Source organism: Neovison vison, chromosome 1 (genome assembly GCF_020171115.1).
Source record: "Neovison vison isolate M4711 chromosome 1, ASM_NN_V1, whole genome shotgun sequence".
NCBI classification, from domain to species: Eukaryota; Metazoa; Chordata; class Mammalia; order Carnivora; family Mustelidae; genus Neogale; species Neogale vison.
The window spans coordinates 273,949,763-273,975,975 of NC_058091.1; the positions used below are offsets into that span (position 1 = coordinate 273,949,763).

A 26,213-nucleotide genomic window follows, 5' to 3' on the forward strand; every position below is an offset into this window, starting at 1 on the left:
GAAGAAAAAACACAACGCTGAAGTTAATTTTAGTCCCCGTGATGCCTGGGAGCTATAGCAACCAATTGTATAAAAATATGCAACTGTCCAGATGGCGAAACTTACCGGCGTCTGCCAGGAGCCTGTATTGAATAGCCAAGACAGAGCATCAGCTCTTGGCCCCCGGATCAGGGAGAGGTTTTTGGGGAGCACGGAGAGCAGAGGTCCTTTCTTGGATTCCTGATTCCTGCCTTTGAGAACCTGAAGAAAGCCATGGGGCCTCTCTGCAGAAAAATGCACAGACACCCAAACTTTTATGATCAATTTTTGTAAGTTTGAGGGTCTTTGGAAGACTAACGTTGGGCATTATGCCAGGCTGGAATGCCATTAGAAGACAACCCCCTCATTAAGTGAATGCCAGCTCTGTGCTGGCCGCTGTTCTAGACACTTAGACTATTGCAGCGAATGTGACACATGACCCGCTGCCCTCGTGGATCATTTGTCTGGTGGGGGAGACAAATAGTTTCTGAGCAGGACAGTTGCTAGGAGGGAAGAAAGACAGCGTACGTCGGTGAACTCTGCCTGTGAGAGAGGCAAGGAGGCTGATTCCCCCTGGGTGGTCGGCAGTTGTTGGTGGTGGGGGGGATGCAGCTCCTCTAGGAGATGACAGAGACCTGGTGGGTGAGGAGAGTCCAGGCACAGGACATCCAAATAGACGACTGACCCTGGCAGGGGTACAAGTAAGTGCAAAGAACCAGGGGTAGGAACAATGTTGGGGTTGTTGAAGAACTGAATGGAGGCCAGTGACCTCGAGTAGATTGAACAAGCAGGAGAGGATGGCAAGAGAGGCAGGGGCCATATTATGTAGAAGTTTATGGGTGTGTTCTGCATCTTCTCCCTTTCCTTGTTGTTCAAACCCAGTCCATGCTTCTCGAGCCACCTATTCCAGTAAGCCTTCTGCACTGCCCCAGTCCAAGCATCCCTCCACTCTGAGCCCTGGGATAAACCTCACAGTCTATACCACTCATGGGAGTGGGTGTATCCGGAAGGCAGGCCCTCTTGGCAAGCTCCAAAGCTCCTGCAGGACAAGGACCAGATATTAATTCTTATATCCCTCAGAGTTCTAGGAATGCACTTACGAACGTACAACATTCATCAATATCCTCATAAAGTTTCAACCAAGACCTATTGCACCGAGAAGTTCATGTAGCACAAGAGTGAACCAGTCCAACGATGATGGACTCAGCCTGCCCAGACCCCTGTAAAGCAGGTGATCTTGAGCAAGTGACTTAGCCTCATTGAGCCTCTGTTTCCTTATTAGTAAAATGGGCACAGTAACTATATCTAAGTCAAGGGGTTGCTGCTGAAGACTATGAAGTCTCTGTAAGCCTTGGCTGTTGTTACTTCTAAGATTATTATCTATTCTATACTGATGATACAGACTCCCCAGCTAGAAAGCAAATCTCTTATATGTCTATTCCTGGTGCAACTAGAGTCAGAGTTCTTATTTTTAGATCGTACTCCCCATCTTGTCTGTACAGAGGCGAGTCTTGGCTTTGCCTTTGTCACAGATACAGTCCCCTCGAACTGGCAATGCCCTCCGGCACATTTCCTAATCTTGTAAAGATCACTGGTCAGGAAGTCAGGACACTTGGGTCTGGTTCTGTCCGTGTCCTGGTTCTGTCCCTGGAGGCCTTTGGGTAATCCCTGGCCCTTCCAAGCCTCAGTTCCCTTCTGAACAAGGAGGAGTTGACTGCAGATGATTTCTGTGGACCCTTCCAGCCCTGGAGCTCCATGAGTGTACAGGCAGCAGCCCGGGAACCCAAGAGGCAGGCAGGGTTGGGGAGTCTGGTCAGGATAGCCCACCACAAGGGGAGGAGGAGAGAAATGGAAGACCTAGTGGGCTTTGGAGGTGGGGAGAAGGGGGAGGGGGAGAAGGAGGAGACAGAGGAGGAGGAGGAGGGACCGAGGGGTGGAGGGGAGAGAGACCCAGCCCAGAGCTCTGAGTGGTTTCCTGTTGCCGGGCTCTAAACCCTCCACATTCCTGCAGACCTTCACACTGCCCGGAGTGCGCTCTGCCAGCCACCTGCCTGCCACTGAGGTACGCACGACCCCTGCCCGGCCTTTCCCTTCTCTGGGTGCTCACCCCGACCCCCTAGTTCCCTCCTGCAGTTTGTGTACAGAAAGAGGAGCTGTGCTGGGAAGTGCTGGGTCAGGGATGGGACGCGTCTCCTTGGGGCACCATCCCTGCTCCCACTAAGGACAGGAGCCTTGGACTCACAGCTTGCTGCTTTTCAGGTGGTATAACTTGGTCTCCCTTTCAGGTTTGCAGAAAACAATCTCACTGTGTCTTTGGGAGAGTGATTTCTCTGTCTCTGTCTCTGTCTGTGCCTGCCTCTCTGGTTTCAGAGGCTGCCGGCTTAGCCTCTGGGCTCCCTTCGCAAATGTGGCAGCCTGCTTTCCTAGGAATCTGATCTGGTCACAGCTGCACGGGGCCCGCTGGCAGCCAGGGTCTGTCCTGCTCCCCATTCCAGGAGAAGACTCTTCCTAGACTAGGTTTTCCGTCAGGGGTTCTGTTTTCCAAAAGGAACTTTGCACAAATGATAAATGAACCCTAGAAGGCAAACAGAGGGGGGTGGGTGTCTCGACCTCGAATCAGCCGCTCTGGGAAGGTTCCTCTTTCCCTGGAATTCTCCCCCATTGACCCCCTCCCCCCAACACAGGCACTCTGAAATAGCACCGTCAGATAGTCACTCCGGGGTTAGGCATTGTTCCCATCCTGGGCTGCCAGGATGTAAGCACAGGAACTTACTGGCAGTAGCCCTTAGTGTACATAGATCTGAAGACCCCAGACATCTGATATCCAACCAAGCTTCTGGGTCCTGTGGGAGGCTGGGTGTGGTGGGGGATGTGCTCCAAAAAGGGGGGTGGGGGAGGGCAAGCCAGAGAAAGTCCCTGGGCAACTCTCTCACACCTCCTTGTTTAGAAAGTCCACACTCTACACGGAAACGGTGTCTAGCCTTTTAGGATGTTAAGTCCTCTTTGGACACACTCTTTCTACCTTCCTTGGCTCTGTTGGCTGGTTGGTGAGTGGACTTCCTGGGGTCTAAGGAACACTAAGGGAAAAGGGGGCACTGAGATGAGGCATGTCTTCAAGGAAGCCCAGTCTGCCCAAGAGAGAACAGAGGGGCCCACATTTTCCTCCAGAAAGGACAGCATTCTATGCAGAACACGGGGAGAATGTTCTTACTAGCAATTCTCTAGGGTTAAATTTCTATCTTCTCCAAGTGCCATGGGAGAATGAGAAGCAAATAAGAAGTAGGTTGGGAGCCTTAAGACACACATTTTATGTGCTGTCTTAGGTAAGTCCTTTGGACTTAGTTTCCCTATCTGTAAAGTAAGAAGGTTGGACTTGATGGTCTTTGGGGAGCCTGATGTCATCTGAGACTTTCAAGGGGAAGTCTCTTAAACCAGAATCCAGGGACTGGCCTTTGAATGGGCTTTAAGATATTTGCAAGCCACTTACATTTTATGTATAGTAGTAGTAGTAGTAGTAGTAGTAGTGTGTGTGTGTGAGAGAGAGAGAGAGAGAGAGAACGAGAACAAGAACAAGAGGCATTCCCAGCCTTTAGTGTTATGATATACTCCAATGGATGTACTACTTCCCAAAGGGCTGGAGGGCATGAGGATGTGGGAGATGGAGTGTGGGACTGGAAGCAGATGTATATTCGCAGGGGGATCAACAATTTTGAAAGGGAGTGTTTGGGGAAGAGAGGGTTAACTCACAGTGCTCTGCTGCCACATCGACAAAGCCTGAAGCAAAGGGAGGAGGGAGGGGGGGAGGGGGGGAATGGGGTGCCTGGAGAAGGAATCAACTTTTGAAACTTTCTCCAAGTCCCACCCACTGAAAGGCTCTTCTTTGCCATGACTCATTCGGGGAGGAATGTGAGTTGCCACGGTAACCTTTTTTTCAGGGTCTCTGCCTGCTGGCTGGGAGGGGACACTGAAACACTCAGAACCTCAGGCTCCATCTGAATGTCCTCCACCCCACTCAATCCCCAAATATCAGGACAGCAAACTCCAGGTCCAGCCCTACTGATCTCCCAGGATCCCAGGGCAGCTGTGGGGCTGTGATAGCCTCCTTGATCCGGCGTTTGAAGACCTGAGTTGCATTGCCAGTTTGTTCCTTCGGGAGGTGCCATTTGACCTTGACTTAACAGATTCTCTGTTCTGAGCCCCAGTTTATCCCTTGGTTAAAGAGTAGCAACAACGGTCACCTTGAAGGGATATCATGTAGAAGAAATGGGATGCTATGCAGGAAACAGTTGGTACACTGTGGTCCCCCAAGCCCACCATGCAGCCGGGTTTTTGGAACTGATAAACTCAGGGCATGCAAAGACTTGGTGAAATCATTTCCAGCTTTTTTGGTCTGGCAGCTCTATCATCTTGGGGTTTGCTTATAATTTCTCTTTATTTAAAGTGCTAACAGGGGGCGCCTGGGTGGCTCAGTGGGTTAAAGCCTCTGCCTTCGGCTCAGGTCATGATCCCAGGGTACTGGGATCAAGCCCCACATTGGGCTCTCTGCTCGGCGGGGAGCCTGCTTCCTCCTCTCTCTCTGCCTGCCTCTCTGCCTCTTGTGATCTCGGTCTGTCAAACAAATAAATAAAATCTTAAAAAAAAAAAAGTGCTAACAGGGACACTTAAACAAAATAAATGTTTAAATCCATTTTGATTTGGGCACCTTTGTATTTCCCAAGAGTGTTGTACCCTCCAGTGTGAAAAGAGCATTGGCCAAGGGGATGGCACAGGCGAGTCACAACTCACAGTGAGTGACATTGGGTAAGACCCTTCCCCTCCCTGGGCCTCCAGTTTCCTAATCTGTTTAATGAGAAATCTAGGTGGTCTCCAGGGGTCCTTCCAGGTTCAAAGTCCTGCAAACCTAAATCTCAGAGGTTGCTTTCATGAGAAGAAATAGATGGCCTACATTTTTAACCCCTGAGTCCCTAGTTGGAAAGGAAACAAGAGAGGAGGGGCTAAGGGATCTTGAGTTGTGTAACAGTCCTGCTAAAATCTCTGTCCATCTGTAGAGACTTGTCAACCAAGAGCATGGCTGGGGTTTGCTATTTACAAGAGCAACTTCCCTTGCTATGAATAAACTATAAATAGGAAAGGACGGTGGAGAAAAGTCAAGAGCTCAGGATGTGAGGTAAACAGGAGAATATTTGGCCTTCATGTTATTTAGCTAGGTAGCCAAGTGTGCAGAGATCAACAGGGACGGACACAAACCCACAAGGATGTAGACTGTAAACATCGATTTTACCAACAGGCACCCACTGGCATAGCTAAAAATAAATGCTTCCGTATGTGGGCCAAGACAGAAGGCCCCGCTCTCACACGCCTCCCCCTGAGGCATACGTTGACTCACAGACAAGTTCCAGGTATACAACCTGATGCACGTACAAACCCGGGCGCTGACCTACATGGGCCCCAACAGACAGATGCTGAGCCCGGTGGACACTCACACATACACAGCTTCACGCAGATGTCCTCAAGGCTATAGGTCACTGTGACAGACACACTGCCAGGCGCGCAGATGTGACTGCCACTTGTAGCCACGCGCTGATGTGCGTAGCCAGACATAACTACGGGTTACAATGAGGGGGCAGACATGTTGGACACATACAGGACCAAATCACTGGCCGTGCTTTACAGGGAGAGAAAGTGAGGATCAGAGATGGAGGATAATCACTGAAGGTCACACAGCCAACTGATATCTGAGCCTAACTTTCAGAAGCTCAGAAATGTCCAAATGTTCGCTTTCCACTCTCCTTTCCTTCCTTCCGTCCTGCCTTCCTTCCTTTCTAATTCTTTCTTTCCTTCCTTTCTTTGAGGGTTTCCAACTGGTCACTTTGGTTTCACGCCTGTGCATCCACAGGCAACAAGCCCCGTGGATGATCAGTGACAGTGATACTTTCTCTCTTTGTGGGCCAGTGTGGCCTATCCCAGCCCTCAGGCCTTTGCCATGAGGCTCCCAAAATGTGGCTAATACTATTTCTTCACCCGTCTTTAAAGGAGGAAAGAGAGGGCTGGAGCTAAGCTCTCAGCGAACCTGGGGATTAATGAAGCTACTACCTTTTCTCTACAGCATAGAGCCCAGATCCCAACCCCAACCCTGAACTCCAGGTTGCCTGGGCTGGGCAGACCCAGGGTCAGCAAGCAGTGACTTGGCAGAATTATTTAGAAAAGCAGCCTCCTCTTATCCAGGAGAAGGAGATGTCTTAGGTAGGAAATTAGCTCTACCCTCACTCTCAAGGGATGGAGCTTAGTGTCTATAGAAAAAAATATGGATAAAAATAATCAACTCTGTCCAGAACTGGGTTCTTTCAGAAACTTGATGTTAACCTTCTCATCTGGGGATCCCTCTGGGTCATCTCATGATAGTCATAGCATTAGGGTCCCAGACTAATCAGATGAGAAAAGAAACAGCCAAACAAGGTGAACATCTCGATGTTTCTGAACATCTGGAGGTTTAGCGTCGACATCAGCCTGCTGTGTGACCCTTGAGTGAGTTATTTTCCCTCTCTGAGCCTCAATTCCTTTATCTCTAAAATCAGAATCATGGCATAGAGGGCTCTCCGGCTTGACAATACCAGTCCATTGGTAGTGGCTGCCAGAAGAGCTGTATTCAGGATTCAGATGCCACTCTGCACTTTGGGGGAAGAAAGCATGTGATCGATTAGTAATGTCTGCCACATGCACGGGGCAGGAGAAGGTAGAGACATTTCCACCATGTATTTGTTATCTTGGGTATGTGACAGCCTGGATTCTGATATTCTTTCTCATCCCCTCCATTTGTGGTCACCCTGATGCAGCGGTGGCCCCTAGAGGGAGCCAAGGAGGAGACCCTGAAGCTCCACCCTGGGCCTCTTCTAACCACCAGGAAACAGTGAAACGTGGCATCTTAGATGCCTTTATGGAACCTCAGTTAGGCTGATTCTAGTCCCAAACTCCAGGGCCGCTTTGGAGTCGCCCCAGAACCACTTCACTCCTAGGCTTGAGCACCCATAACACTCTAAAATTTTCCCCTAGCTTCTTCCCTTCCAGTAAGAAATATTAAAATTGGAAGCAGAGTCAAGGGACAGGTTTGGGGAGAGGGGGGTGATACTCTGAAAGGCTTCTGCCTGAGCTGACTTAGAAAGTCAGGGCTGAACGAAATCTCAGGGACCATCTTGCCCCCCAGGGTTTTCAGACTGTGTTCCTAGGAGAACCCAAAGAGGCTCCAGGGCATCACAGGGGCGTCAGAGTGGGGAGGACTTTCGTCCCCATCTCAACTCCTGCGGACCTGCTGTTGTTTTTTTAATTTCAAGCTGATTCGTTGAACAAATTATAATGAACTCATGTTTCAACAAATGTGAAAGGCTTTTAGCTACTTCAGATATTGGACTTCCCAGAAGACCTCGTTGAAAGAGAGGGCTTACATAATTTTGAACAGTGCCAATCTAAAACAACCTCCCCATTGTGCAGATGAGCAGGGCCAGCTGTGGTCCAGGGAGGAGAGGAGGCTTCTCTAAGTTTGCACAGGGAGCTGGGAGCACCACCGCCAAGACGGCATCCCGGGACTCCCGACGTGCTTGTCACGAGACCACCTCTGGGTGGCTGTGCTTGCTCCAAGGCGGGAGCCAGCCAGTGTGGCCGCATCGGCTGCGGCGGCGCCTCTCTGGCCTGGCTCGGACCTCCTTCCAAGTCTCAGCTCCTTGGCGGGCCTGGCTCACAGAGGGGGTTCCTTTATTAGCCTCCAGACTTGTTTTTCTCTCTTCGGGCTTGTTTACCAGGAACGTGTGTTTTTGGAACCCTTGTTTCCAAGCCAAACAGTGGGAGAGAGATGCTTGGTTTGCGTCAGCAGCCCAACTAAGAGGCCAGCCTGGGGCCCAGGCCTCGTCACTGGGTTCTCTGGAGGCTGAGCTGGTGTCCCCTTGACCAAGAGGAGCAATGTCTCCTTTGTTCCACCCCAACACCCTTTCTCCCTGGGCCGAAGACAAAGAGCCTGGATTCTTGCCTTGGATTCTTGAGGGGGATGGAGATCCTGGGATCTGTGGGTTTATGGTGCTCTTCCAAACAACATTGCTTACTTCTTGTATTCTCTCATATAAATCACCCATGAGCCTTTCAAGGTAGGTGTGTTATTTCCATTTTATAGATGAAGAAATGAATTGAGGCCCAGAGAGGGAGAGTCCCTTTCTGAAGGTCACACAGTGGCTAAGTGATAGAGCGAGGATTTGAGTCTAAACATTCTGTCTCCAGAGTCCCTGTGCTTGCCTTTATGCTACATTGCATAACCACTCTGCATAAACACTGGTTACCTTTATAACCACTCTGATGTGGTCGCCATTAGCCCCCTGGGGCTACTTAAATTTAAATGAATTAAAATGAAATCTGATTAAAAATTCAGTTCGTTTACACCAGCAATATTTCAAGTGCTTGGCAACATGTGGTCAGTAGCTCTCCTAATGGACGATGCTGACACAACAAATTCATCATCTCCGAAGGCTTCTGTTGGACCGCACTGCTCTGTAAACCTCTTTCTACTCAAATCGGATTTGATGATTATAACTCAGATTCTGTGCTTCTCGTTCTTCAGAGTCCGTGATTCCAAGACTTGCAATCTAAAATTCCATGATTCTGAGATTTCCCCCAGTTGTGACATTCAGGGACTTTTCAGTGTCCAGGGAGAGCCCGAAGGAGGCCCTTTATATTTTGAGGGAGATGAACTGGGGGGCTGGCTGTACTTTTCCATCCCCAGAGTCTTTTTAAAGAAAGAGAAGTGACCTCGGCTTCGGGTCCTGCTGGCAGCCAAGTACGGGTTTTCAGCCATCTCCAGAGCAAATAAAGGCAAAAGGAAGGGACTTGATGTACGGAACAGGGGGAGGAGGCGGTGGTGGGGTGGGGGTGAGCAGTGTCTGCGTTTGATGACCACCAAGCCAAGGGAAACACACCGCATGTTCCTGCCCTGGTCCAGGCTTCTTTCCCTGGACCTCGGGCCAGTTCACAGCCCAACGGGGTTCCATTCAGGTGAGCACCTGGGAGGGATCAGCTGCCAAGAGAAACTGTGTGAGATGAAGAGCTGGCCAGTGGTGGAACAGGGCTGCCCAGGTCCTCATTCAGCCCTGCCACTCAGTCCCTGGGACTCTCGGAAGATTTCCTCCCCTCTCCAGGCCTCAGTCTTCTCACCTGCACTGCGGGACAGCAAGACACGCCTTGACCCTCCAGTGGGATTCTCGGACGTCAAAACACTTCGGAAAGGATAGACATAGGCATCCTCATAAACTAAAGAGATATGAAGGAAGGAGTGTTCATTTAATACTAGTCATTTCTACAAAGCTGTTGAAATTTTCACTGAGTGTACCAGATCTAGGTTTGATTGGCAAAGGATGTGTTCTGAATACTGGGGTTTGATTCTGTGTTCTGCCCTCCTGGGGTTATGGCTGTGCAGGATGGGTGTCAGACCCATTTCAGAGAGCCTCAGGGAGGGCTCCCATACACGTAGGAAGTATGGCTGCGCAGGAAGCACCGTCCAGCTGTGGCCCTTCCCTCTCATCCCATCATCTGGAAGGAAAGGGTTCTGGGACTGGCAATGGAGCACTGGGCACTGGGCAGAACCCCAGATTTGGAAAATAACTCTTTCTCTAAGATTTTGTCTCTTCTTTTTTTTTTTTAAACACTGGCGCTTTCTGCCTTTCTCCTCCACTCCCCCATAGGATGGAACATAGTCCCTATTAGGCTCTACCCAGCTCCACGAGAAGGGGCTTAGTCAAGGCAGTCTGACTTACAAGAGGCCTGAGTGTTGCACAATTTCCTGCTTTCAACCACAGGCTCATCGGGAAAGTGGGACTAAGGCCTCTCCCATGCCTTTTCTGTGTCCATGGGATGTGAGGCCTTTAAACACTAAAAGCACTATGAGATTTAGAATTCTTTTTCAGTTCTGGCTGTAAAACCAGCAGCACGAAGTGTGAGTGTGCCATTGGGAAAGAAGTGCAGAAGTGGGGGAGGCAGGACAGACAAAAAAGCTGAACAACTGACCCTTCCTTGGTCAGAAAGGGGAGCGTGGTTGCTCCGTTCAGATGAAGGATGCAGACTCCGGTGATGTTGGTTTTCCAGGAAGGTTATTGCATTTCCAGTCCTAGCATGGACTAGTCAAGTCCCTGACACGACTTCTGTCACTGGAGCCCAGACAACACCTTTCTGTGTTTCTAGCTAGCAGTCTCACTCTGGCCCTTTGACTTCAAACAGTCTCGAGACAAGTCCTCCATTGATGCTTTCCTCTTCTGTTCCATTCATAAAATCATAGGCCGGGGTTGTCTTGCTTGTATCTTCCAAATGGGAAAGGAAGCAGGGAGATTTTTCCACCTCTAGGCCTGGGAGGGAACAAGCATACAACTGTATGGGGCAGGAACATTCTAACAACTGCCCAGAAAGGGAAGACTGGACTCCTCTGGGAGTCAGAGCCAGAGTGAAGCAATGCCAGGCCCCCAGGCTGAGTCCTCTAGATTTCTGTTAGTTTTATTTCATACACATGCCATGAAATAAAAGATGAGGGTTTGTGTCTATTTTAATACCATAAAGGGCCAGTATGACGTCTACTCTTCCTTTGCCTGTTTCTACTGTTTGAATACTGTAATCCAAGTGAAGAAGGGTTATTTCACAGGTGATGACACAGGCCAAGACCAGCATGTGCCTGCAACATTTTAAGGGCATTTCAAGAACCCACCCTACAACCTCAAAGCTTACCTAGTCTAACCCTCACAATAATGGAAGAGGAGACAAGGTCTAGAGAGGACAAGCCATTAACCAATACACCCAGATAGTTTTGAGGCAGATCAAGGACCCCTGGCACTGAATTCCAAGCCAAGGTTTTTTTTGTTTTTTGTTTTTTTTTTCATGATGCCAGCGTACCTCCAAGGTGCTTGGTCAGTTGGAAAGTTTTGGGAAGAACTAGGGATGATGAGCCCAATATAGAAATTTGTGGGGGCAAAAGAGGGAAGACATGGCTACAGCTCACCTTGACTAAAAGCTGCTCAGGGCCAAGGGGGCACTCTTGCTTTGTGTAGCCACAGGAGGAGGAACAGAGTAGACCAGATGTTTGAGGGAGGCAAATTTAGATCCCTACAAGAGAGAGCTTTCTAAAGCCATTTGGAAATAGAAGGCCATCTAGTGAGAACATGAAATAAAAAGTCTCCCTACTGTTCCTCTGTGAGAGATGGCGTTTTGGCAGGGAACCATCAGAGAAGATTCTGCTCCCAAATCCTTTGTAGTCATGAGATTTTTGGAGTAAAGAGCTCAGCATCTGGAGAGTAAGTTCTCAGCAGTGATCAGGGCAGGAGAATATTTTAGATCTCAGCTTACATCCTTTAGCTCTGAAGGGAAAAAAGGAGAAAATACGAGCACATCCAAGTGTTTGGATAATTTCCTTAGAGGATCCAGAGAGGTCCTGTCCCTTCCGGGTAGAAAAATGTGGCTACCCTCAAGTTTCCAATGGTCACACTCCAAGACTATTGTTCTTTGTTTTAGAAGGTAGATCTCATTGTCTCAAATTGGCAGGAGGCTTCTGCCTATTAACTCTGCCCATCCCCCTCCTTCCTTCAGAGGGAGTAGGAAGGAGGAGGAAAAGGAAGAGGAGGAGGGTTAGGAGGATAAGAAAAAAAAAATAAAAAAGAACCCTAGAACATCAGGGATTTAAGGGTCCTTGAAGATGATCTGACTCAGTATCGTCCAAACTTGACTTAGTTAGCCAAGCACCTTTGTTGAACCACTATTTAAAAACGTCAATAAATGTACTGACAAAAGAGACTCCATATCCTAACCATAAATGGAAAAATCTTTGTCTCTTGTCATAAATGGAAGGAAACTATAAAAATAAACACAAAGAAGACAAAACAACTTTGTTGGAATTCCAGCTGGATATAGTTTCCTGTGGAGCCCCTGAGCCAGAGGCCTGTTCTCTGTTACAAAGGAGATAAGTGCTTGAAAGGTATTTAAGACATCTTAGCCCCGAACCGAGGCTTTCTCTTCACACAGTCGGGATTGGAAGAGGATTGAGTAGAAGCAAATTTCTCTTACATCTTTCACTATAACTTAACATGCACAATCTAAAATGACCTCACGTATCACAGGAATTCAGCGTCAGAAGGAGCTCTCCATCAAGAGGACGCCCATTCACTCAAATCTCATTCTCTGTCCCCTCACAGGGTACCCAGCACCATGAGGGCTTGGATCTTCTTTCTCTTTTGCCTGGCTGGGAGGGCCTTGGCAGCCCCTGTAAGTACCTGGAGAGCATATCTGCTTGGTCTTCCACCACCAACTCTGTGGCACTGGCCCCTGGTTGCTTGGAGGGGTCAGGGACTTCCCTATCTCATTATTTCCCTTATTTTTTGAAAACGAGTTTTTCGTATACTGGTAAGCATGGGAGAAAAATTGAGATGGCCACCACTGGATGTAGAGTCCAGGGACGAGAGATTTCCATGTAAGGAGAAGGTGAACTTTTAGCATCCACAGAGCGGGCTGGTTAGTTTCCAGATCAGTGAGGATTATCCGGTTGCAAGCTGGCCAAATGGGGGGGGTAGGGGAAGGTTACAGGGGTAAATTGTAAAGTCAAAGGTGTTGGGGAGGACTGGAAAAGGGGGTGGGTTCAGGATCTGGGAGGTAAGAACAAAGAGTGTCTTGGAGATGTCACCATCCAAATGGACCCGCTCCAGCAGTTTCGGGTCTTGCGATAACGGGTCAAGAAGACTTAAAAAACAATTTAAGGAGAACCCGTCTGGTTGAGCTTGGGTCCTGGCACTGCTTCTTGGCCAGGGGAGTGTGGAGCACCCTGATGGACAGACAGTCCCTCCAAGACTTGCATGCAGGGGGCCAGTAATGGCCGTCCAAAGCTAAACAGGAAGCCATTACTGGGAGAGGGAGGAAGCAGCATGCGCAGACAGTTTCTCTCAACCCCCGATTCCCCCATCCTCTCTCCACTAGGAGGTGTGAATGATGCTAGACATTGGCAGGTGGAATCTGCCGGAAGATTGGGCAGGGTTAGCATTACTTTTAGAAGAAGCCCCAGGCGGCCAGACACCTCAGAGCTGTATATTATCTTGCTTCTTCTTACTCCAAGCTGACATGGCAGGAAGGAGTCACAAAATCACAATAATAGTATTGTACTTGTGGGGAAGGTAATGACTTCTGTTAAAATGCATGATGTTCCTGTGGGTCTCTGTGGGTCCCACTCTAAGCTGAAAGGGGTTGGTTTGCATCAGTGGTCTTCAGATTCATTGGAGTTCAAAGCAATGGAAATGCTTCTCCAAGCTAAATCTTTGATAGACACCCCAGATATAAAATATAGAAAGGGGGGGCTCCAGATTTCCATAGGGCCCCTGTGTTTGGCTTCTCTTCTGTCCTCATCACCCTACCCATGGCAGCCCCTGAGGCACAGCCGTGGGGCTCTCCAGTGAGCTGCTCTCCTAGCTCCACTGGCTGGATGCACTTCAGAGCCAAAGCTGGCCTTGGCCTTGACTTCTCTGAAACACATTTTCTCTTCCCAGCAGCAACAGGAAGCCCTGCCTGATGAGACAGAGGTGGTAGAGGAAACCGTGGCTGAGGTGGCAGAGGTAGGTGGCTGGGATCCCAGACTCCACCTTCATTCTGTGGAGAAACCGGATGAGTGCTGTGGGGTCTTGACCCTGGAACAGAGCATTTGCCCCTTCCTATGGGCACACACAGCACAGATGTGAATCCCATGTGTCCCCTAATCCTGACGCTCCTGAATGCTTCCCAAACATGGCACCCTAGAGTTGGGAACTATGATTTTGAAATTTTTAATTTTTTAAGCTACGGGACAATTTTTCTTAGGTGACTACCCATAGTCTCCCCATACACAAACACAAAGGGAGAGCTGCAATGGTGCGGCTGGCGGGGGTGGTGGGCTTGGTACCCCTCCTTCCCCAACACCCCTGGTGGCCTCTGCAGCATCTCAGTGGGCCTGTAAGAGTCCATCTAAATTCTGGACCCTGGCATTTGTGCTCCCTGTGCCCTGATCCCGGCACGACTTTCCAGCTTGTCTCTCCTCTTGTGGGACCTGAAGCTCCGGGCAAGTCCTTTCCAGTGCTTACCCGCAAGGGTAGCAGCCATTGGACTCATCTTTCTCCCTCCATCCCAGGGACCTGTGGGAGCCAACCCTGTGCAGGTGGAAGTAGGAGAATTTGATGAAGGTGCTGAGGAGACTGAAGAGGAGGTGGTGGCTGAAAGTAGGTCCTATTCTCGTGCCTTGTCATACCTAGTCTTTGCCCTCCGCCAGTTGAGCTTGGGGCCTGGGGATAGCCTACATGAGGTTCCTTCCCAAGGAAGTTCAGGGTGGGCTCCTCCCTGCAGGGTGGGCTGTTGGGGAGAAATAGCGTGGACTTAAAGGCTGGGCATCTTCTTTGGAATTTGGGCATGATCTGTGTATAGCCCAGCTGTCTACGCTCTGAGTGTCAGGAAGGGATGTTCCCAGGCTGGAAATGAACTTCTCCCTTCACAGCTATTTGCCCTGATGCCAAAATTGGGTTTTACATTCCCACTGAGGGCACAGGTCCCACGTGGTCACTGCGCTCCTTGACGACCTCTGTCTCAGTCCATGCCCCAAGTGGGTGCAGACCTGAAGGGACTACAGGAGTTTTCACACTCCTTAGCTTATTTGATCTGTAGACAGCCACGAGGAAATAAGGCCTGGGAACCTGATAGAGCTCATAAAATGCTACGCTTGGAGTTGGTGCCAGAAAGAGAGAAATGTCCTAGGGCTTCCACCTCCCGCCCACCGTACTGGCATCTCCATCCTGCAGAGTGGAGAGATGTCATACCCGAGGGGGTTAACAGCATGGAATTGGGAAGCAAAGCCACCTAGGTTTGCCTCTAAACTTGTTGACTCCCGCTGAGAGTGCCCTCTGACAGCCTGCTTAGCTGCTCTGAGCCCAGCTTCCTCGTCTCTAACACAGGACCGATGAAGACGGTAGACCCTCACCCCACGGCTGTTGGGGGTTATGAGATGAAGCACAAGAGCCCTTGGCCCAGCGCCTGGCAGGGCAGCCATCCAATAAAGAATGACTCAAGTACCCCACATCACGCCTAAGGAGGAAACGGCCAGATGGAGCCGTCAGCCCGAGGGCTCAGAGTTTTTGCTGGAGCAGGGGGGCATCTACTGAGTCTGTTCCTTCCCTCCTCCAGGCGCACCCTCATCCGGTGTTTACCAGACACAGCTGGGGCTCTATTGTTCCATGTGGGCCTCAGGGCGCTTCTCCCTTTTCCTTTGCGACCACTCAAGTCTGTTTTGCTTGGCCTCTCAGCTCCCTGGATCCCTGACAACAGCCGATTTTCCCAGTCATTCAAGAAGGTTTATTTTATTTTATTTATTTATTTTTGAAAGTTTATTTTATGACCCAAAAATGCCTCACTATCATTGAGGAACAGAGAGCTGAGAACGCAATGGTTGCTTCGGTCCTCAAGGGAGTTACATGGTATCCAGTGCTCCTGGGCCCCAGATTAAGCCTGTGGCTCCCCAAAAATGTGCCTGACCCTAACCCTGACCTCACACTGAATCTCTAATCTCCAGACTGAGTCATTTTCTCCTTTAAGCGCCAGCTGCTGGGCTCAGCAGAATAGGAAGGAGGACTGAGGGCTGCCCAGAGCAAAGAAGGAGTTCTGCCCCAGGATCTATCTGGGTGGGCTGGGGTGGACCCAGTAGTGCTAACTACATGCCCTTGTGCTCTACCAGACCCCTGCCAGAATCACCACTGCAAGCATGGCAAAGTGTGCGAGCTGGATGAGAACAACACTCCCATGTGCGTGTGCCAGGACCCTACCAGCTGCCCTGCCCCCATTGGCGAGTTCGAGAAGGTAAGGCCAGGGGGCTGGGGGCTTGGGCCTTTGAAAACATGAGTGGCTGCCCAGAACTCTGGTGACTCAGTGGTTCTATGGGGCAGCTCCAGTCTCAAAATCCCCTCACTAGATAGTCATAGTAGAAAAGTAGAGGTAAGGCTCTGCCTGTCAGTGGGTCCCTCCAGCAACCAGCAATAATTTATTCAGCACCAGCAGGTTCCCCGCTGTGCACCAGATCCAGAAAAGGAACATATCAAGAACATCAGGCACTAAGATAGAGGCTTTCTCGGCTTGGGAGCAGCCTAGCAAAGCATCGGATCCAAAAACGTGGGTGCTGGGGTCTGATGGAAGGTTGACTTCAAATTCCATCTCCGCCCTTGTTAGCTGTGAGATCTTAGCCAAGTGCAGAGCTTTTCCAAGTCTCAGCTTTCTCATCTCTAAAGCGGGGGTAGAAATGGTCTTTATTTCCTAGGACTTTTGTGGGGATTTGTTAGGTAGTACTTAGAACCCGATATATGCTCTATTTTTTTTAAAGATTTTATTTATTTGGGAGAGAGACAGAGAGAGCATGAGCAGTGGGGAGGGACAGAGGGAGAAGCAGACTCTGCACTGAATAGGGAGCCTGATGCAGGACTCGATCCCAGAATCCTGGGATCATGACCTGAGCTGCAGGCAGATGCTTAATGGACTGAGCCACCCAGGCATCCCTTGGGTGCCTATTTATGCTATTAAAAAAAAAAAAAATCTTTCAAAACCCATGCATTCTGCCTCCAGTAGGGCTCCTCCATCCATCCATCCATAACATCTATCCATCTATGTGTACAATTACTTATTGAGTGCCCACTCCTGACAACCAAAGTGCTCGTGATGACCGAGCTCTGGTATCAGCATTGCTCCCACAACTTCCTGTCTGGGCTTTTCATCTTCAGTCTCTCTCCGATATTACTTCTCCTCTGGGCTCCAAATTTTAGCATCATTGTCCACTCTTCTCTCCTCCTTACCCCTGTTACCCCCATCCTGCTGGTCACCAGTGCCCACCCACTCTCCCTCTGCAGTGATATATAATCAATACCAAGTAAGTGTGTACAGGAGGTATGATACAAGGCTCCCTGCCTCCTAACACAGATATGTACTGCCACTGTCCTTGCTCAGCCCTCGGTACCTCTGCTCGGCCACCTCCCTGGACAGACGTCCTTTAGGAGAACTCGCACGACTCAGTGCTGGGCTGTATTCACAGCCAAGACTTCCTACAGGGACATGTTAAAGATACACAGCTAAGAAATAATGGAACATATAGGGAGAGTCTGAAAAAAAAGGAAAAAAAAAAAAGACATAGGGAGAGTTTGGAGGAATCCACGTACAGGCTTGCTTCCTTTCTCTGCCGCAGGAGGCGGTCTCACAAAAGGCTTTCTCTCCCCAGCTACGAAGATGCAGCCACATGAGCGATGTTTCTGCTCAAGGAGGCCCATTATTTGACTCAGCACTTAACGTTTTCATTGAGTGCTGCCTAGCACGTCCTCAAATTCCTGACTCCCAGAAGGAAAGCAAACGTTCATCGTGAACCGTGTTGTTTCAAGGGGTCTAGGCACAGTGAGGCATCCTTATCATCTGTGGAAAGTTTTACAGCTGTGCAGGGACTTGTTCACCAGCCAAGATAGCAAGCAGGCCTTTCTAAGCATACCAGCCCCAGGCTTGCTGTGTTAACTTTTTCCTGTAGACTCTGCCTCTTTGCCATCCCCATCTTTATTTTTAAAGATTTTTATTTATTTATTTGACAGAGAGAAAGAGATCACAACTAGGCAGAGAGGCAGGCAGAGGCAGAGAGAGGGAAGCAGACTCCCTGCTGAGCAGAGAGCCTGACACGCTTCTTGATCCCAGGACCCCAGGACCACGCCCCGAGCTGAAGGCTTTAACCCATGGAGCCACCCAGGCACCCCAAAGATTTTATTTATTTACTTGACAGAGATCACAAGTAGGCAGAGAGGCAGGCAGAGGGGGGAGCAGGCAGAGGGGGGAGCAGGCTCCCTGCCGAGCAGAGAGCCCGATGCGGGGCTCGGTCCCAGGACTCCGGGACCATGACCTGAGCTGAAGGCAGAGGCTTTAACCCACTGAGCCACCCAGGCGCCCCTGCCATCCCCATCTTTTTAATTCATCCTTAGCAGAGATGCCAGGTTTGTTTTCCCCTAGCTCAGCCTGATTCGGCCATACCTCTGCTCAGAGACCAGCAGTGGCTCTTAGCATGGGCTGCACATTGGTCTGGAAGCCCAGAGAGCAGGACCTTGGTGCAGCCTCACCACTAACTCCCTGTGTGATCTTGGGCTAATCACATTCCTTGCTGGCCCTTTGTGTCCCCGTCTCTAAAATGGGCAAAGATGGTGGTACCCACAATGGACTTTGGGAATGAAGGCGAGGTGCTCTATGCTTTGCCAACAGGTATGCAGCAATGACAACAAGACTTTCGATTCTTCCTGCCACTTCTTTGCCACCAAGTGCACCCTGGAGGGCACCAAGAAGGGCCACAAACTCCACCTGGACTACATTGGGCCTTGCAAATGTGAGTCTATCCTTGGGCACTTCCAGCCTCCCAGCCCACAGAGAGCCCTGGGCTCCCTGGACGCTGGCTCTGCCGCCCTCATGCTGTGTGATACTGGGCAAGTCTCTTCCCCTCTCTGAGCCTCTAACAGGATTGCCATTTATAAAATGAGAGGATTGTCTAGGAGTAGCTTCCTCTCAGCTCTGTATTCAGGACACCTCCCAGAAAGGACTGAACAGTTGTGGAAGTTGTGGAAAAATCTGTAGGATTTTTCTTTAGCATCGAAGACAACTCATTCTGTTTTTTTAATGATCAGGAGGTCTTCTGCAGGGCTAACCCAAACCTTTACTGCTTCAACATTGTAAAGCAAAAATGATGTTCTGTTTTGACCTATAAAGTGGTTTTTGTTTTTAATTTTTATTTATTTATTTATTAAGTAATCTCTACACCCAATGTGGGGCTTGAACTCATGACCCTGAGATCAAGAATCTCATGATCTTCTGACTGAGCCAGCCAGGCACCCCTGGGCCTACAAAGTTATCTAAAATATTTGAATTTGAATGCCTTAAAATAGGAGGCATGCCTGTCAGTTCCCTTTAGGCCCTGGTACTCCGTGTTGCCGTATTCTTGGCCTTTTTACTCCATCACTTTCCTATCTGTCCACTTAAGGCACATGATTAACCACCCTCTTCTAGAAACCCGGGGAGTCAGGTGTTGGGGGGAAGGGATGCTATGGTATTGCCTAGCTTTTTGTTGGTGATGCCAGGTACAGATTCCATGCGCCCAGGTACCTCCTTCAGCGTTGGCAGTCTCCTTATCATTTGAAACACCTGAGGCCACATCCGGTTCCCCTCCAAGATAACACCCATGTTGTGTGTCTGCTACGCTCTGGCACCAGATGGCACCGGGGAGAGCCACTCACCTGCTTCAGGTGTGCAGAGTGCAGAACAGTGGAGGAGAAAACTAGGTTCTCCTGTAGTCAGCCCCACTCTCCCCGTTATGGGGCCCAGGGTGTGAAAGAAGGCCCCAGAAGGAGGCTGGGGAAGGAACGTCGATAGGAACCTTTACGCAGTGAGACTGAGTATGCCAAGGGGCCTTTTACCAAGTGGCCCTTGCTGTCCTCCGGGGTGCATTGTTCACTTGCTCCCACTCCTAGTCTGTCTCCCGCAGATGGTCCCTTCCACTCCCCGGATGGTGGTGGAGAAGGAAGTGGTCCTAACCACAGAGGGAACTTTCCCTCGACTTAGGATGAGGGAGGGGCAGGCCTCTAGGCTCCGGGACAGACACATGCCCTGAATGGTGGATGAGCTCTGATAATGTGGCCTTGAGCAAGCCCTTTCTCCCCAAGCTGACCTTTGGTAAGTCCAGCAAGAGGGTGGACTTGGTCCGACAGTCTGGGATTCTAAGTTCTAAAGACTAGGAGGGAATCATCACGAAGAACGTTCTAGTGGCTGAGCAGTCCTGACCTCCCCACCCCCGCCAAGCTGGGCCTATGGATAGATGTTACTCCTGAGCCTCACAGCTTTGAACCCCTCCCAATGGCTGGCAGACCAGCATGGGATGGGCTTCTGCTTTCAGGCCCCATCACATAGAGAGATGCAGGAGTCACTGGGGTGACCCATTTCCCACAGCAGGTCAGATCAGACCAAGGGGAGAGCCTTGTGTCTCCCTTTGCAGAGCAATCTTCCCTCCACAGAATCTCCTATGCTCATTGTGGTGTGAAGAAGCTGGCCCAGAAGGGCCGAGCCACTTACTGTGCCAAGGCCACTGACTGAAGCAGCTGTGGGAGGAGGCCCCGCGGTGGGAAGCGGGGCCTGGCCGGCATGTAGGCCCTCAGGCTCAGAGTGTCTGGGTCCATGCTGATAACTCTTGTGTTTTGGACCCCAGACATCCCCCCCTGCCTGGACTCCGAGCTGACTGAATTCCCCCTGCGCATGCGGGACTGGCTCAAGAACGTCCTGGTCACTCTGTATGAAAGAGATGAGGACAACAACCTTCTGACCGAGAAGCAGAAGCTGCGGGTAAGTGCTCTCTTTCCAGCCTGTGCCAGCGTCCCTGCCTAGCACCGAGATGGCTCCTGGCCCCGGGCTGGCTGAGGCCCACAGTCCTGTTCCTAGAACTAGGCCCCCAGGTGTAAGCCTACACCCCTGCTCTGATGAGTGCCTTTATCCTGGGTGCTGGACACAGACTTCTCATTGTCTTTGGATGCCGAGAGTACGCATTCACTTCTCGAAGACTCTGAGGAGTCCTGTAATGAAGAGACCTGCTCGCTTTGTCCAGTCCCCAGCGTCAAACAAAAGGGACACAAACTACCCTATTTCTTTTCCCTTCTGAGTCTGTGGGCCTTAAACTTGACTGGATCTGTCAAGCACTTGAGTATGGATAGAATGCAGATTCCTGAACCCCACCTCCCGCCGGCAGAATGAGTGTCCCTGCAAAACCAGGCCCAGGACGCTGCATTTTAACACACTCTCCCACTGAGTTTGATGGGACAGCTCTGTGGAGACAGAGCCCTTTGAGATCTCCCCATGCCTCTACTTCTGCGGATGAGATGCTGCTACCCGTGTCTGCCACTTCCTTCCCTCACTTTGAACCTTGGCCGTGGCTGCTCTGTTCCAGCTCTGGCTGACTGTCCAAGGTAGAGGGACCCTGACTGGGCCTGGCCCATGTCCCTTGGACCCTTTGTCACACTGCATCTGCTCCCACAGGTGAAGAAGATCCATGAGAACGAGAAGCGCCTGGAGGCTGGAGACCACCCTGTGGATCTGCTGGCCCGGGATTTCGAGAAGAACTACAACATGTACATCTTCCCCGTGCACTGGCAGTTCGGCCAGCTGGACCAGCACCCCATCGATGGGTAAGACCTCCGGCCCTTAGGATCACAGGGGGCCGCGCTGGCTTGGCGCGGGAGTAGACGGCATCACTGGTCAGGGCTGGTAGGCGCACTGGGTCCGGAAAACCTCTCAGCAGCCTCTGCTGCTCCCAGCCCTGGAGCCCACAGTCTGCGTGGGGGCCGAGGCAGGAGGACGGGGCATAGGAGAAAAGATGCACACCCGAGGGGAAGAAAGCCACAATACATTTTCATGCCAGAAGAAGCAGAAGTCGGTGGGAACTGAAAAATCCCCCCTGTCCCCTGGGCTTGCTGGCCTTGGGTGTTCAAGACTTGTGAGAGAGCGAGCTAGGAAGGAGCACAGAGACTCCATGGGGCAGCGGGGTGGAGCGGGGGACAGCCTGCATGGTCACAGTCCTTCAGCAAGACCAGAGACCCAGGCCCAACAGGGTGAATGGGCCCTGGGGGTTCAAATAAATCCACAGAGCCCATCCCATCCTCATTGCAAGCCCTTGGTTTAATTGTTCTTGCCTCTCGTCCGAATGAGTTCTGAAGTGCCGTGGACAGGCGGGCAGCTGTCAGCCAATGAACGCTGCCTGAGCATCTACTATGTGCTCAGTGCTATTCTAGACAGGTGGGGGTGGGGGTGGGGCGGGGTGTTTAATCTGGATTGACATGGTCCCTGCCCCTGGGACACTCACACTGTGGTGATGATCTGCTCTCACAATTGAAGGAAAATGTGAAAAGGCTCCCAGAAGGCGCAGGTGGTGGCTTGCTGCACGGGAAGCACGGGAGGCCGAGTGGTGGTGGTCACGACCCTCACGTAACTTTCTGGTCTCCTCTTGCTTGTGTTTTTGGAGGAGCGTAGGAAGGAGGACCATCCTGTGTATGTGCCTGGGGGAGCTCACTCTCTTCAGGGATGCTCCTCTCTGGAGGCTCACCCCTTATTCTTGGTCCAGGCTGTGTGCCTGGAGCCCGCTCTCCCTGGCGGCAGTCCCCCTGGGCTGGGGTCTCCTGAGCTCTGGGAAACTCCCTGCTGCTTCTCTCCCAGGCTCTTTTCATGGCTGGGATCCAACTGAGTCACTCGCGGTGGAGGGGGGAGGAAAAGTCAGGGGGACATCTGGACCTCAGGCTGAGCAGCTGGATCCCACCAGGATGAAAGGACCAGGAGGGAGGTTTCCAGCTGGGGCTACAGGGACTGCACATCTGGGAAAGTGCTCCAGCCTGGGCCAGGGGATCTATCCGCCCCCTCTTCTTGTGCCAGAGCTGCCTGAGTCCCTGACCCCCTTGGGACCTCAGTTTTCCCACTGATATACTATGTTAGGGGAAGGAGTGCTCCTTCTAGTTCAAACATTGTGTGGTTCCTCCCATGAGTTGGGGGGGGCAAGAGGGTCTGGGGGTTAGAGAGAAAACTGGTCTCAGTGTGATCCCTTGGGGAAGAGTGTTTTGAGGACAACTAGTTGAGGGCTCTGGGAAATAGGGAAAAAATTCATACATGTGCCCTGGAGTCAAGGCTGGCTGGAGGAATAGGAGAGGACAGTGGGAGAGAAATGAGATGGCTTCCCTCTCCCACATTATGTTATTTTTTTTTTTAAAGATTTTATTTATTTATTTGACAGAAAGAGATTACAAGTAGGCAGAGAGGCAGGCAGAGAGAGAGGGGGAAGCAGGCTCCCTGCTGAGCAGAGAGCCCGATGCGGGACTCGATCCCAGGACCCTGAGATCATGACCTGAGCCGAAGGCAGCGGCTTAACCCACTGAGCCACCCAGGCGCCCCTCCCACATTATGTTATTAAAGAAATTAAAGCTCTATGAAGGTTTCAGTTCTTCTGGCCCCCCCGCCAGTTCCAGTCCTTTCCCACTTCTCCCCAGAAGGCAGCAAGCACTCTTATCATTTTGATGTGTCTCTTTTTACAGTTTTTTTTTTTTTTTTTTTTAAAGAGAGAGAGTGGGGTGGGGCAGAGGGAGAGAGAGAGAATCTTAAGCAAGTTCTATGCGCACGTGGAGCCTGACGTGGGACTCGATCTCACAACCCTGAGATCATGACCTAAGCCGAAATCAAGAGTCAGACGCTTAACCGACTGAGTGTCCAGGTGCCCTTGGACTCTTTTCTGTGCATTTGTAGCTACATAAATCTGTGTCCACGAGAAACATGCATTGTTTCATAGCAGATGTCGATCTTCCGATAGCAGAATATTTTCATTTTAAGTTTCTGTGCCCTGATTCTCAGCCAATTAAGAAACAGTTAAATGCATCAAGAGACCTGTCTTATGAATCGATGGGATCTCAGGACTGGGAGGGCTCTTAGATATTACGGTCAACTCTCCCTGCTTTGCTGGAGGGGAAACCGAGGCTCAGAGTGGGGCAGTGCCACAAAGTGCCACTAGGTCCCACAGCAGGTCAGCGGTACACCGAGGGGTAGACTGGGATCCTGACTTCCTATTCTGTTTGCACACCCCTTCCTTCTGCCCTGTGGGGCAGGCTCGCTCTCCTCTGTCTCTCGTAGAGTGTCCTCAGGCCCTCCCCCTCTTGCCCGCAGGTACCTGTCCCACACCGAGCTGGCCCCACTGCGTGCGCCCCTCATCCCCATGGAGCACTGCACCACCCGCTTCTTTGAGACCTGTGACCTGGACCATGACAAGTACATCGCCCTGGATGAGTGGGCCGGCTGCTTCGGCATCAAGGAGAGTGAGTGTCTGAGCAAAGGGGCCACCGTCCTCTCCCCACCTCCCCTCTGCTCTCTCTGTCATCTGTGTGTTCATCCTCTCGGCCCAGCTCTTTTCTTTGTGCCTAGCTAACTCCTTTCTCTGCTCTCCCTGTCTGGGTGGGCCTTGTTCTCTCAGGTGGCTTCTTGTCCATCTGCTTTCTCTTTCCCTTCCTCAAGCGTAGCACTCGGTCTGTGCCTTGTGCTATTTTGGGAGCTGGCAGGCACCCAGAGAGGGACAGGAAGTAACTTGGCAGCATGTGTAAATGACAGGACAGGCCAAGGGGCAGGGAGACCAAGGTCCTCAGTCCCCAGCTTCCAGGGTGACCTTGGGCTAGTCCCCTGACCCTTGCCCGAGGTTGGGTGGGACCCACCAATTCCTGGGGTAGCGGGTCTTCCCCCATACAGGCCTCATTTCTAATTCTGTTTTCTTCTCTTGCTTTGCAGAGGATATTGACAAGGATCTGGTGATCTAAATCCATGCCTCCTTCTGCAGTACCGGATCCTCCCTCTTTGATCTTCCCCTTCCTGTTTCCCCTAATGTTTAAAATGTTTGGATGGTTTGTTGTTCTGCCTGGGGACAAGGTGCTAATATAGATTTAAACGAATACATTAACGGTGCTAAAAATGGAAATCGTAACCCAAGTCATGACATTCTTAATCATAACATGACTATCGATGCCTCTTGCTCACCCACTAACGGTCCCATTCTTCTCCTTACCATTTGCTGTGCTGCCCCGTGTCCTAGTGGCGTATGGGTGGGAACTTTGATTTGCTCAAGTCTGCCTTCAACACATCCTGCATTTTCAGATTTTCTCTCCATTTCTCTGTTTGAAACTAGTACTCACCAAGTTAGTCTTTGTGTTCATTTTATTTCAAGGTATTGGCTGCCAGGGGGTCATCCCCACGTGGCCTGAAGGTGGGCAAAGGGAAGTAACAGGCATGTGATGCTGCCAAGGATGTTTTTGGAACTAGAGGGACTAGTGGGAGAAAGCCCTGTAGAACCCACCAGCCAGAACTGCAGATACGAAGGCTGTCACCCAGAGAAAGGACCTGAGTCTGTGTTAGGAAAACACATTAACTCTCACATAAGCCCGGTTCCTCACCATTCTCTACCCCTTCATCTTCCAGTGCCCTTTATTTTCACGTTAGATTGTTAGTCCAAACTTCTGGGAGCCGGGGTGGACCATCAGCTCTCTGGAATCCGCCAGATCCCTGGGGAGTGGATCACCACACCCTGCAGGGCTGCTCCCCTCCTAGCTGTCTTTGGGAAATGCAGGACTGGGAGGCCATTCCGAAGACGAAGGCCAAGGTCAAGAGCAAGGTGTAGAGAATTGCAAAGTAGAAAAAGTGGAGCTGGTGAATTGCTTTTGTTTTGTTTTGTTTTCACATTTGGATAGCTGTCATGAGAGGTCTTTCCCTCGGTTTCTAGCATGTTCCTCCTTTTCTCCCTCTCTCCACCTTTTTTCCTTCTATTAATCAAGAGACACTTCAAAGTCAATGGGATGGTCGGATCTCACAGGCTGAGAACTCGTTCACCTCCAAGCATTTCATGAAAAAGCTGCTTCTTATTAATCGTGCAAACTCTCACCACGACGTGGGGAGTTTGACAAATCTTTCAAAATAAAAAGTAATGACTTAGAAACTGCCTTCCTGAGTGATTTTTGCATGCGTCTCGATCTTAGACACCTCCTTACCCTGACCTGCAGACACAGGGACGGAGGATGGAGCCCCACATAGGGCTTGATCTCATGACCTTGAGATGATGAACTGAGCCAAAACCAAGAACTGGATGTTTAACCTACTGAGCCACCAGACACCTCAAGCTTACTTTTAATTTTATGAATTGTGTGCTGAACTTCTTTCATTATTGCATTTCATTATCAGAAATACCAGGCTAAGCAACTATCTCCTTCCACCACCCATCCATCCTCTTTTTAACCCCCCATACCTATTTATTTATTTCAAAATTTTATTTAAATTCTAGTTGCCATACAGTGCAATATTGGTTTCAGGAGTAGAATTTTTAGTGATTTGTTACTTGCATACATACCCAGTGCCCATCACAAGTGCCCTACTTAATACCCATCACCCATCTTGCCCATCCCCCACCCACACCCCCCTATCAACCCTCAGTTTGTTCTCTGTCTTTAAGAATCTTTTATGGTTTGTTCATCCATCCATCCATCCATCCATCCATCCATCTATCCATCCATTCACTGAGTCAATAAATGTTTACGATAGACCCGTTAGGCACCACGTCCCATGCCAAGTGATGG

At 50.5% G+C, this 26,213-nt stretch overlaps 1 protein-coding gene across 2 annotated transcripts; it reads left to right on the forward strand.

Annotated features, from left to right (window-relative positions):
• The first annotated feature begins 1,974 nt into the window (after nucleotides 1-1,974).
• Nucleotides 1,975-25,579, forward strand: SPARC (secreted protein acidic and cysteine rich). 2 transcript variants are annotated; one of them, XM_044231056.1, is made up of 10 exons: nucleotides 1,975-2,080; nucleotides 12,222-12,291; nucleotides 13,560-13,625; nucleotides 14,174-14,261; nucleotides 15,764-15,885; nucleotides 18,301-18,421; nucleotides 20,288-20,421; nucleotides 21,109-21,257; nucleotides 23,770-23,918; nucleotides 24,382-25,579. In XM_044231056.1, exons 2-10 carry the CDS (start codon nucleotides 12,235-12,237, stop codon nucleotides 24,408-24,410), a joined length of 915 nt encoding a protein of 304 aa, XP_044086991.1. In that variant the 5' UTR covers nucleotides 1,975-2,080; nucleotides 12,222-12,234; the 3' UTR covers nucleotides 24,411-25,579. The 2 variants fall into 2 exon arrangements, with proteins under 2 accessions (XP_044086991.1, XP_044087002.1); XM_044231067.1 differs by having other exon boundaries at nucleotides 13,563-13,625.
• The last annotated feature ends 634 nt before the right edge of the window (nucleotides 25,580-26,213 follow it).

Excerpts from the sequence above, each read along its gene's own strand:
- SPARC (XM_044231056.1), top strand. The coding sequence starts at position 12,235 with ATGAGGGCTTGGATCTTCTTTCTCTTTTGCCTGGCTGGGAGGGCCTTG. Across the intron at positions 14,262-15,763 it reads AGAGGAGGTGGTGGCTGAAA|ACCCCTGCCAGAATCACCAC; the intron begins GTAGGTCCTATT and ends GTGCTCTACCAG. Across the intron at positions 15,886-18,300 it reads CCATTGGCGAGTTCGAGAAG|GTATGCAGCAATGACAACAA; the intron begins GTAAGGCCAGGG and ends CTTTGCCAACAG.